Source organism: Cupressus sempervirens, chromosome 2, assembly GCF_028749045.1.
Source record: "Cupressus sempervirens isolate cs-2001-9-10 chromosome 2, ASM2874904v1, whole genome shotgun sequence".
In the NCBI taxonomy this organism is placed as follows: domain Eukaryota; kingdom Viridiplantae; phylum Streptophyta; class Pinopsida; order Cupressales; family Cupressaceae; genus Cupressus; species Cupressus sempervirens.
The window spans coordinates 148,103,169-148,116,384 of record NC_143119.1 but is presented as its reverse complement, the minus strand read 5'-3'; the positions used below and the strand labels follow the sequence as shown (position 1 = coordinate 148,116,384).

The following is a 13,216-nucleotide window of genomic DNA, read 5'->3' as shown; positions in this document are numbered from 1 at the left end:
ACTAAAAGATGACAGTTGAACTTCGACCATAAACATATTCATAATGATAAGATAGTTCAGTATATGAAAGCAAATATTCTCAAAAGAAATATCCCATTCATCAACATGAACACAAAAGATTTAGATCGCAACACTATCTTTTATTATTATTAGAGTTCAAAAGGCTAAGATAATCTCATTCATAGCATGAAGATTGTATTAGGTTCAACTTGTCAAAAACAACAAAGATCAAAACTTTCAAACTAAAAACCGATTGAATCTTTTTCTCCAATATCAATTTTCTAACCCTTAACTACTTTGAGTACCCCATATATATAGTTTTAAATTGTCAAGAGGTCTCCCTGAAAACCCGACCTCCTGACGATAGTTAAGACAATTATTAAAAGTAACAATGTATGGAGAACACCTATCCTCAGAGTTCAAACACGTCAAGAAACATAAAATAGAGCTAAACTAAATGCCCAAGTTGCCCCCTACTTCTTTAGTTTGCCTGTCCTCTCCAATGGTCTCACATGTCAGCTTCTAGCTCCGAAATGCATTTGCCAATTCCTAAATGGCACATGTACTTGGATTCTTCCAGCTCAGTATCCTCAACTTTCATGTGTCCTTTTCCCATTTCATCTTCAAGGTCTGGTCTATGAAATTAGGAAGGTGAGTTGTACACAAACTCAGTATTGAGTCCACCTGTGCAACCTTAGTAAAATCTGCCGCTATAAAGTTTGCCTCTTCCTTGATCACTTTCATGGTGTCCTCGAAGGTCTTGACAATTGTTTCCTGATCTAGAGTTCTCTTTTCATAATGTGGCAAACTAGTTGGGTTGACAATTTTCATAACTTTAATCAAACTATCATACACACCCTTGATTTGACTTTCAATGTTTTGAGCTTGACCAATTGCGGACCCATATATAGAGCATTTCCATCCCATATTTTTCTTCAAGACATAGAATACTCCTGCATCCACTATCTTCAGGGGGTTCTCCACTAGAAACTTAGCAGTTCTATATGCTTCTATTTTAGAAATTTGAGTGACTATTGCTTACCACTTAGCCTTGTCTGCCTCCCAGAGTGGTATTTGGGTTCGAACTTGTCCAAGAAAATCCTTTGCATCATTAAAAATCACGTTGGATTCTTGAGTAAACTTTACCCCATCTTCAATTATTTCATCAATCCTCTTTGGAGTTGGCTCAAGAGCTTTTTGCAATTAGGAGAATTTGGGTAAAAGGTCTATGGTGCCTGTGCCAAAAGTAATGCTCTAAATCCACTAAAAGAATCTATGTGTTCAACAAGGGCATTGATAATTTGTTTAAGTTCTTTTTCCTCTTTTCCATCTCTCTATGATTGAACAAGCATGTTCTAGGTAGATTGCTCCAACCAATGCTCTTTGGTCTCTATATTGAGCACCCCATAAATCAACTCTAGTTATTTCAAAGTCTCCTATGCTTAATTGGTAGAATCTCCTTTCGGTTTGTAATGGGCAATTTCAGTAGTGACCTCCCCTGTTTTTGAGTTAGTGAACATCCTGGTAGCATTCTTGGTTCTCTTAGTCCTACAAGATTTGACAATGTTCTTGTTCACAACATCCTTAATTGGAATAGACATTAGTACCAGACTGCGCTTCTTGGTTGTGGAGTTAGATAACCAGTTTGGTGCCACTTCTGATCTTTCTTTCATAGATATGTCCTTAACTAGGGTAACCAAACTGTCAATCACTTGAGAAACCATATCCATAGCTCCTTTAACCTAGAGCCCACTATCCATGGTAGCAGTGTCCCGCTCCCTAACTTGATCTAAATCCATTATCGTGCAATCCTAAACTTTCATTCTTGCTTGCTTCCGAATTTTAGAATGGGATCAGGTTCTACAAATGATAGACTGGTTACTAGTTCCTTCACAACTTGTCCCACTTGAACCTTCTTTGTCACCTACATGATCAACCAAGAGAATTTATTAGCTATGGGGGAAGGCAATGAACTTTTCTTTAGTTCTTTTGATTGTGTGTTGGGTGCTTTTTCTTTTCTCTGTTGTTTTAGTCAAGCACTTGTGCACTCAAAAATGGCTTTAATCCTTTGAGTGATATCAACCTCATCCTTTGTCCAATCTACAACAGGTAGAGTCGCTTCTTCCTGGTTCAAATACTCTAGTTCGACAACCTCTAAACCATCTTCTTGCAACCAATGTATATTCATCTTCAATTAGAAAAAAAAATTGAGATGGTGATAACCTCGAATGATCTCTTTAATCAACTTCTGTCTCATTGAGGCAATCCTCCCAAAAATCTTCAATGTAAGGGAAAAACAATATTCGTCCTTCTAGCTACAATGTCATCCTTGCAAATATTTTATCATCAAAGACTTCTCTTTCCTCATAAAAATAAAAAATAGAATTACAAAAATCACAACCAATGCTGATTGTATCTTTCATTGATTGACATGAGAGTTTGCCTAGTTTGACAGGGAAAATGGTTTCTCATTTTTCCTCAGGAGGGTATCTGTTCACTACAAAAGCCAATTGTCTACATACTGGTAGTACAAAACAATATGCAGAGTACCTAGGTAGTCTTGTGGGTTCATCATCAAAACCTCCCACTCTAATATAGGTGAGCTTGGGAAGCTAAATGTAACACTACCATAGGTTCAAACCAGTTCACAAACTTCAAGGGAGATCCTCTGTTCTAATAGGCCAGCCAACTCAAAACATAAATTTCCCATGAACACATCATTCACCCTTCTATAATCGACAAGTACACGAACTTTTTGTAACAAGGGGTAGTAATCATAGATAACAATGTCACTGGTCTAGGGTCCATGAGGAATTGCTGTCAAGTTTTGCATTCAAGCTAAGCAATACATCAGGTAAGACGACATGAAAAAGTCCTTGATTGTTTGAGTAAGTTTCAATTGTTCCCTTTGCGAGCCAACAATCAACTCTCCCCAATCCATATATTGTTTTTGATCCAAGATAATCTCTAAATAGCCATACATCCAATCTTCAAAAAGATAAGCTTCAGCAAACCCCTTTACCTTGTGCAAAAGCGCCACCAAGTCAAGTATATGGGGCTTCATGTGATCCTTGTTTTAACCCTTGGGTAGACGTGAACCTCCCTTATAAAATTTCTCTGTCCAAGTCCTAGCTAAGATGCTACAATTTTCCTTAGGGGCTTCATTGAACACAACTAGAGATTGGGTAGGAGTGTAATATGAGAAGGTTTCCTAACATGATAGTTTCCCGATTTACCCAGAGCAATACTTTTCCATCATACCCCCTAATACATTTGGACTTGATGTCATAATGCCTTACGCATTGCATAATTAGTTCAGAGCTTGCAACGGCTGGTGGGAAAGTTGCAGCAGACAATAAACCACTTTCAAGAATTTCACCAAAATAGGGTTTATCTGCCTGATTACACAACTTGGTTAGGATGGCTTCTACATCTACTCCTTTTAATTATGTGTTTGTAACCAAGGGCCCTTTACATTTCATACTGTGACCACTACCGAATGAATGCAAAGAAGATCTCATAGCTTTTTAACAAAATACCCAACTTCTCTGCAAATAAAACTGCAGGAAAATAACACTTAGAGGAGTTGTAGGAAAATTACCTTAAATCAGCTGAAAAAGCTCAAAGAAAACCCCTTGAACCTTTGTATCTCACCTCTTCAGTCGACACCTTCGAAATATAGAGTCAACACCTTTGAAATATAGCAAGTTGACCTTGGGAATGCAACTTTTATACTTCAAAAGATAATTAACAGAAAATCTCAAGGCAGAAGAGGAAAGATTTGCATGTCATGAAGTTTAATGGATTTGACAACTTACAGTTGGCAAAATAAATAATTGTCTCTTCACTTTATTGTTTCCTTACTTCATTACAATTAACCCACGCATGAGAAGCCCTTTTTATTAATTAAACTACCTAACATACATTAATTATCCATTACCTTTCAAATTAATGATTACTCCTAAAGGTTAGCGTCGTAAAAAATGTCCTATTTTTCATGAGGTTCTGCCACATCATGATAATTCGTCACACTCTGCCCTGAGCCTTCGGCCAATTCATTTTATGATGATGTCATACCTGAAAATCCAGCTTGGAGTATGGGGTCCACCACCATTGGCAATTTGGAACATGCTTGTACCACTTGAACCCATTTGGACCATTTTGAACCTGGTTCAAAGTGGTTCAAACAGTTCAAACTGGTTTGAAGGTTCAAGGCCTTCAAAAAATAACTCAAAATACCGAAGACTCAATATAAAAGGAATTGACTGACTCAAAGGGAAAGCTTGTTAAAGACCAATGATGAGGACCGACTGACCTAAAGGGTGTTGTGATATGTGGAATTGGATGAGTGGTTCTAGACCATGAGTATGATCAAATACATGGAGAAAAAAGCAACTATGAATAATAGCAGGGCTAACTATATACTTGCCCATTCTTATTGAGAGATTTATAGGCCTATGGGCAATCAAACATTTTATTTTATGTTTGTTACATGCCAATTTATCTCTTAGAGTTCTCCCTGCATAATCTCATTTTTTGCCTGGATTGAATGGTTCATGCATGCATTCCTTTGAACCCTTTTGTCCCTTTTCTTTATTGTCTAGAATTTTAATATGTACTAGGAGCATGATAGTTGAAGCTAATATCTTTCTGCAGCAAATAATAGAGAATTTTATATTGTTCTTTAGTTCAGGTTCTCAAGGGCATCTTTTGCAACTAAGGAAGTTCAAACTAAGCTTTTCATTTTCCAATTATTAATTTATAAATATGTCTATTTCACTCTTCACCTTGTCATAAGTACAAAATTCTTCCAATTAGTTTCAAAATTAAAAAAAGAAATAACCAGTATGAGAGGAAAAGTGTACATATTTTGTTGATGTTATGAGTTCTGGAAGCTTTGATGGATCCACAAAAGTATGAGGGAGAAGTCGTAATATCTCCTGAGCACCCTGTGACACTGTAAGAAGAAAATCACATAAAAATGAAAAAAATCTTAGAATTTTTTTATATCAAAAGATGAAACACACTAGGTAGTTCCTCAAGATAAAGATGGTCCACAAGTAAATATAAATGTGATAAGCCACAGAGGAAAAAATAATTAGAGAAAATAGTAGCATTGCTTACCATTTCCTGAACCTGTGAAGACAAAAACCAAGGGAGAGACTGCAGATGGAAGGCCTGAGGCAGCAATCTCTTCACCCACAGCAATAACAGCCCCTTTAGCAGTACTGAGAGAGGAATACATATATGAAGATCCTAGAGAGAGAAATGGAGTAGAATATCCGAGGTTCAAGAATCCTGAACTCACAAATAAATTGTTAATTTAAGATCCAAAAGGGAAACAGAAAATAAAGAAATATCATTAAACATACTTACTTCGTAAAAAGAAAATGTCATTCAAGGGTTGAGCTTATGCAGTTAGAGAATTCTGTTTTTACTATGGAGACCCTAGTACAAATTTCCATGGGCAGATTTAATGTGGAGTTATATGTTATGACTCTTGTTCTTTAATAGTTTCAAATCTAAATGTAGTTCGAATAGTGGATTTCTAGCTAATGACTCTTAGTCATCTATGGGTGTTTTCTAGTTTGTTTTCTCACAAGGACCTCATATTAGTGTCTATTAAGTGCTTGCAAGAGCTTGTATTGGTCTCATAGAGATGCTTGCATGAGCAGAATATTTGAATCTAATTTTTCTTTTAGAATGTTTTTACATGCAATTGATATTATCATGGATTAAAGACCATGCAAATACATGACAGCGATGATGGCATGCAATTGACAAACATTTAGGTCTCCCCATTTCGAATTATGTATTCAATTCCATGATGTATTCAACCATAGCCATTTACCTTTGTCAACCATTTCTCTAATTTCAAGGTAAAAACAAATTGTGTCATAAATGTTTTCCTTTTATAATTGCTTTAGAATTTTTTTAACTCCTGTAAATTCAGCTCATTCAAATTTATTAGTTAGCATTTCTTAAATGAACTTTTTTTTTTGGAATAACATGGTCTGACTGGTTATATCATTTTTATTTCCATAATATACACATCATGAATAGGTAGCACGAGTTGTTTGTTGTTCACATTTTGTCATCTCAAATTTATTGGTGTAAGATTTTATTTTCTATAATCTTCTTATGAATTTTTATTATATCGGTGATACTGTTTTCTAATATTAAATTCTGTGGTAACGGCTTTAAGTATGTTGAGCTAATGCTCTGCAGTTATCTATTTAATTCTGTGGCAATGTTGAGTTTATGGAAACTATCGATTTTTAACTATTGGCAAAAGAAAATGATTTTATCACATTTAGATAATATGAAAACTCATGAATTTCAATAATTTTAAATATTTTGATACATCATATCTATGTCTGAATGTGGACCGCCAACTCAATATTTTTTTAATATTATTGCCCAACAACTAGACATGATATCAACTTTAAAATTTAAGTTTCTTCTCAATGGAATGAAAAAAAAAAATTAAAAAATCATGTAATACAAATATACTAATTGTTAATGAGATGAAATTATAGTAAATTAAATTATTTTAAGCTAATGGATTTAAATTTTAAGGGAGATTTTACACTTAAGTGTGTTTGAGGTGGAATAATATAAAGATAGGTTACATCTCTCAAAGTTTTCAATTATGATTGAGTAGATAATATAATATAAATTTATTAATGTCCAACAAGAGACCATAAAGGTCTAAGAGACTGAAAAACGTGCAACCAAGGCAACAACCAGCAACAGGAGCACCAAACAGTGTTTGTGGAAAAAAGAAACAAGAATGCAAAAGAATAGAATAAAAAAAAGCTAAATACTTCTCACAAGAGAGTAGTAGTTTTGAGCAAAAGGATAAGGCTTTGGGCGATGGTGTGTCACAAGCCAATCCAAAGAACCATAGGAGATAGGATGACGTTGTCGAATGTACCAATTACGAGGCCTCATAGACCTAGTGTGGCCTAAAGAATGGTCGAGTGACCGCTTCATTCCCTACACAGGAGAGCAAGAGCGAAGAAGGAGGTGATAAAATGGTCAGAAGTTTGTCTTGACGAGAGTTCAAGCTATAGAGTGTAGTCACGAAACCACAAGGCCTCCTAGAGATAGAGGGCAAGACATTTCTGATTGGTGTATCTGAAAAAAGTAGAGAGGGAAATGTACTCTCTGAACAAGCAGTAGAATCTCCCCCTAATCTCATAGTAGATGGGGCAACCAAAAATAAAATGAGTCTCTGTCACCACCTCCCCAAAAAGGGCAGAGGCAAAAAAATCTTGTCCTCCATGACAATCTGGTGGTCAATCTGTATGTGTAGCTAATGGGAGCCAACTCTAAAAGATTCCAAAGAGTGAGGTGCCAAGGGCGCACAATAACCCCAACCTAGATATGCATGAAGTGCTCAGCACAAAAAGCCATCCTTAGACAAAGCCCCTTAGGAGGGTCACTCCATGTTGCAATAATATATTGTCAATAGATATCAAGCCTAATATCTTCATTTAGCTCTTGTTGGGAAGGAAGGAGGTAAGTGAGGGCATCCAAAGAGAATGGGTAAGGGGGAAGGCATTCCATCATGATCACAAGTGAGCCTAGGAGAGAAGAGGTTTGGGCAAACCAACATCGAGCCCTACCGACTAGATTGGAACCAGCCACCACTTCGCAAGAGAAAATGACCAGGGAAGAATATCTAAAACAAGCCCCTGTGGAGTCCATGAAGCTCCAAAGCCAACAGAGAAACAAAATCAAATCAAAGATGGTCCCAAGCATGAAAAGATGAGTGTCAAACTCAGCCAAGATGATATTGTGGGGAGTGGATTAGTGACATCTAATAATGCACCGAAGGATGCTCTGGACTCTCTCAACTGAATCCCAATAATACTCTAGGAGAAAAGGCCCCCACACAATGGAACCAAGAGAACAATTGGCTGAACCAAGGAGTCCAAAGGGGACATCTTGGTTGTAGCATCTTGGAAGTGATGTTTGAAATATTGTCTCTCAAGCATAGCTAAGGAACCCAAACCCTTATTAACCTGAGGTTGCATGACAAGTCTCAAGTTGTAACGAGGTCCAGAGATCTTAACACCCAGGTAGGTATAAGAGGATGTGATTTCAACCTCCTCACCTTGAAGTAGAAGTGGAGAAGAGAGCTTACAACTAGAGGCTAAAGGAACTACTGGGGAAGATTGAGAGCCAACAGACTAATGGATTAAAAAAGAGATAGTTTGTAGAGGGATTGAAGCCTTCTCTTAGAGAGAAAATGAAGAAAGTATTGCATATGTTGTACGTTGACGCCTATGACAAAGACATAAAGCTTGAAAGCAGAGATAAAACTTCTAAGAAAAAGAGGAGAAAGTCTTTGTCAAAGAGTGATGACTCATCCGAAGAGAGAAGTAGCAATGACAAGTCAAACAAGAAGGTGCATGCTCTCCAAAAGAATATGGAATGAATAATGAGGGAGTTTAGCGCAGGACGAAGTAATGACAAGGATCTGTGGTGTATTAAGTGCAAGAAGAATGGGTACATGAAGGGTTCCCTATGCCAGAAAAGCATTTTGCAACATCTTCCAAGTTATGAGTCATTCCACTATGGAATGACCATACAATATGAAGATGAGCGGCCAACAAGTGCTCTTTACATAAGAACAACAATCCACCTCTAGTGCAACAAGTACCTCCCAACAAACAAAAAACAATGTATCATTGGGTCGATTCCTAAACAACAGGCATGAAGTGAGAAGAAATAATTACAACAACAATAGGAGGTGGATAGAATATGATTCTAAGGGACAGCCAATGATCCAATGTCAAGCGTGCAACCAGTAAGGTCACTTCTCCCACACAACGAGCTCATGTCTTGGGAGAGTTCGCAATTGACCCGATGTTGCTGGCAGTGAATAACGATCAACATCCTGCGGTCATGGAGATAAGCATCCTCAAAACAGTTCTGTCAGATACCATCATAGACGATGGGTCCAAGGTATATGTCCTTGTTGAAGAGACATGGAAGAAACTAAAGAAACCAACTCTGTGGCCCTCGACCTTCAACTTACTATGTGCAAACCAACAAGGAATTAAACCCCTCAGAAAATTAATGGCCCAACAGATCACCATAGGAATGCAATCGTTCGTGTTGGACTTTATTGTGATTTCACTCAAAAAGAAACAATGTCATGTCATTCTAAAAAGGGGATGGTTGGTGACAACGAGGGTCAATCACAATTGTTAGAAAAGCACCCTCTCGATGGGGAGTGGAGGATAGAAGTTTGTTATCGACCTCTGTATTAGATAGTTAGCGAAAAGATTACATCTTCCTTGGAGTTAGAGTCTAACAAAGATTTGGTGAAATGGATAAAGGAGTCGAATGGAGCCTAATGATAAAGGTGTTCTAGAACTCGAGGAATGTTCAGAGGATGAAAGAGGCTACATGAATGGACTCTTTCACTGGTCGGTGGAAGACTTTCACATTTATATGTTGGAGGTGGAGGAAGTAGAACAAGCATTTGGAGAGAGGTGTTATCTCTGAAGTACGAGGAGTAAAATGGGTGACCCACATAAATGAAACCCCAACACACAAATTTGGTGCTAAGAAACCAATCAAGTACAAAGAGTTGTCCTTGCAAATCACCATCCTTGGGGACAAGGAAAATTCACATAATATACTAATAAGGGATGATTGGAATCCCATGTTAAAGCCAGTAGGCATCAAAATCTTTCTGGAATACAAGGATGTATTTGCATGGACTTATAAAGACCTCAAGGGTATAATGTTGAAGTTGTGCATACACCACATTCCTCTAGTACCAAGAGTCATACTAGTGCAAAAAAGGGCATACAAGATGAACAAAAACTATGCAACAATGGTAAATGAGGAGATCAAACATATCCTTGAGGTAGAGATCATCTTTAAGGGAATAGTGAATGTGTATTTCCTATTGAGATATCACTAAAGATAGAGGCCAATCAAAATAGGATTTGTGTGGACTTCAGGTGCTTGAACACCATTACTATTAAGGATCCCTTCCCCATACTGTTCACAGACACCATCTTGGAGGAGGTTGTCCAATATGAAATATACTCATTTGTGGATAGGTTCTCTAGGTACAACCAGATATCCATTGTAGAGGACAAGTTACAAATAACCTTTGTGGTAGAGGACGAAGTACATGCATATAAATGAATGCCCTTTCATCCATGAAATGCACCAGTGACATTCCAAAGAATAATCCTCCACATCTTCAACAAGATGTCAGTAGGGAGTTTTCATGCCTTCCTCAATAGTTGGTCAATCTTCAGTGGACAAGAAAAACACTTAACAACTATGCTCCACGGAGTTTCCGGGATGGGGACGTTTTAGGGGACAGAGACGTGCTTCCGGTATGGGGACAAGTCATTGCCAAAATTTAGGGGATAGGACCTTTGGGGACAATGATTAAAAGCATAGGGGATTTTTTTATATAGAGAGACAAAATTCAAGTATGCACATCATAACATTGATAAACCATTCACCATAGACATTTTAGAAGATCAATACATGGAAAATTATCAGATGACAAATATTAAGTACCTCCATTATAAAATATCACATACATAGGTAGTAAAATCAAAATGCCTAAACTCTCCAAGTATTATGCATGAAATCAGAATGGAATAAAGAGAAGTGCAACTAGAATAGTAAGTAGTAGATAGAAATACTAAATGCAATCTTTCCTCACTGCTGCTACTGCTGTTGCTCTATGATTTTTTCCCTCTTAGCAAGTACATCATATCTTAAAATGAGTATAAGAGTTATTGTTTGAGTGTTTTAATGGACAACTATGGTTTGCACATTTTTATTATGTCTTTCCACACAAAAAGTAAAATTTATTGTTTTGTCTTTACCTGACTAGCTGGAAAAAAGGGGACAGCTTTAGGGATGGCAAAAATCTATTCATGTGTCCTCATTTTGTCCCCGGGACGAGTACAAGCCAAAAAGCATAGGGGACACGCCCCATGGAACATAGCCTAGCAATACTTTGAGAACATATGGAGAGGCATCGAAGAGAAAGGGTGGCACTCAACCTTAAAAAGTACAAGTTTATGGTTCCACAGGGGAAGTTGTTGGGTCATATCATTTGCAAGATCAGATCAAAGATCAACCCTAACAAGGTCAAGATTAGAATAATCATTGAGATGGAGGCTCTAACAGATGTCATGAGGGTGAAGTCAATGGACCATATTGGCTACTACAAGAAGTTTATAAAGAACTTTGCCTGAGTTGCCTACCCTCTCGACAAGTTGACATGAAAAGGAGAACCCTATGTTTTGGGGGATAGAACAAGATGCCTCGTTTGCAAAACTGAAGACAAAACTAGTTGGGGCACCAATTCTGGCGTATGCCAATTGGAACAAGGAGTTGCACATGCATGTGGATGCTTAAAATTTTGCAATTGGTGCAACTCTGGCACAGGTGGTGATCACAACTTAGACCACCCCATTTATTTTGCTAGCAAATTGTTGTCAAGGGCATAAAAGAATCATAGTATGATGAAGCAAGATGCACTTGAAATGGTTTACATTATACAAAAGGTCAAACATTATTTGTTGGCAATATTGTTTACATTCTATGTGGACCACTAGGCACTGATGTACCTGGTGAATAAACCAATCGTACAAGGGAGGCGAGAAAATGGTTGTTACTACTATAGGAATTCACCTTCACCATCATTGTGCAGCTTGAAAAATAGCAATGTCATCATAGATCATCTCTCTCCGATCAAGTCCGGAGAGTCGTCAAAAGGAGTTATTGATGACTTCCTAACACACACTTGTTTCACATTGTTATCTTGTCAAAGTGGTATAGGAGCATCAAAGAGTACTTGAAAAACTAGCAGTTTCTAATAGAAATCTCAACTAGCGAGTTACGAGAGTCAGTCCTTAGAAGCTACAACTCACAGTTGATTACCAATTTATTATACAAAATGCAACCTAACAAAGAACTGAGATTTTCCATGGAAAAAGAAGTACAACACATTTTGAGAGAGGCACATAAAGGGCCAGTCAGAGGATATATGGGATCAGATACCACGAACAGAAGGTTCTCCTTATAGGATTGTGGTTACCTACTTTGAATTTTTGAACAACAATGCTGGGGAGTGGGTCGTAAGTCGTGACACCTATTAGAGAGAAGGGAAACCACTAAAGAGAGATTTCATGTCGCTCAATTCCTCACACCCAAGAACTTTTTGAGTGTTAGGGCTTGGATTTTGTCAAATCCTTGAATGCAAGTAAGGCACGGAGGTGTTGGTATATCATGGTGGTGACGTAATACCTAACAAAGTACATGAAGGCACGGGCTTGGCCAAACAACTCAATAGTGAGTACAAGAAAGTTCATATATGAGAAAATCTTTACAAGGTACATCCCCATCCAGTTGACCAGTTACAGAGGTCACTTCGTGAACCATGTCATCTCATTTTTAATTCATGCGAACTAGAAAAAGTTGACTAGAAAGAGAAGTTATCATCAATAATTTAAGCATGCCCCACAATGTACAAAGTAATGATTAGACAACACCACTCCAATTGATCTTCGAACAAGAAGTCCTTGTCCTACCACACTTCATGATTCTGACCCTTAGGATAGCCATTAAGAACCTAGTGGGGGATATGGAAAGCTTTTGAGAAAGATTACACAGTTTTAAAAAGTTGGATGAGCATCATATGATGGTGCAACAAGTCACTGAGGTAGTACAACAAAGATGCAAGGCAAGGCATGACAAGAAATCGACACGTTTAGTTCACTTTTTCCCAAGTCCAGGAAGTTAGGAAGAATGACACTATCAAATTATGGACACTAGATGGACGGAGATTCTGGAGGTAGTGAAAAAGTCTAAGATGAAGCCATACATCGAAAGCCAAAGGCAATAGGTAGGGTGACCAAAGCCAAAGGGTTCCTCCAGACGAAGTAGATAAGAAATATAATTGAAAAACGACAAAGATTGTAATAAAAAGTTCTGCCCCAATACTCGACGACAACACCATATGGACAATCTTCGTCAAACGGTGCACCATTTGGTAGTTGCAAGAGGAAGTCGACGACCTCTACCATATGACTAACCTAGGCATAATAAAATAAAAGATGGTCGATAGAAATACTAAAGTAAAAAGTTGTTGGAGAGAAAATATAAGAGGTTGTTGGCAGGAAAGTACGAAGACATTAGTGGATCTTCGATGAAGAAA

At 37.6% G+C, this 13,216-nt stretch overlaps 1 protein-coding gene across 2 annotated transcripts in view; it reads right to left on the bottom strand.

The window, feature by feature from the left end:
- The window catches only part of LOC149571473 (lysine-ketoglutarate reductase/saccharopine dehydrogenase bifunctional enzyme), a 261,972-nt gene that overhangs the window by 187,497 nt on the left and 61,259 nt on the right, over nt 1-13,216 (bottom strand). For both annotated transcript variants that reach the window (XM_089812989.1, XM_089812990.1), the window contains exons 6-7: nt 5,125-5,298; nt 4,866-4,957 (exon numbers count right to left, since the gene is read on the bottom strand). In XM_089812989.1, coding sequence (XP_089669115.1) covers nt 4,866-4,957; nt 5,125-5,298 — 266 coding nt within the window. The remainder of the gene's footprint in view (nt 1-4,865; nt 4,958-5,124; nt 5,299-13,216) is intronic.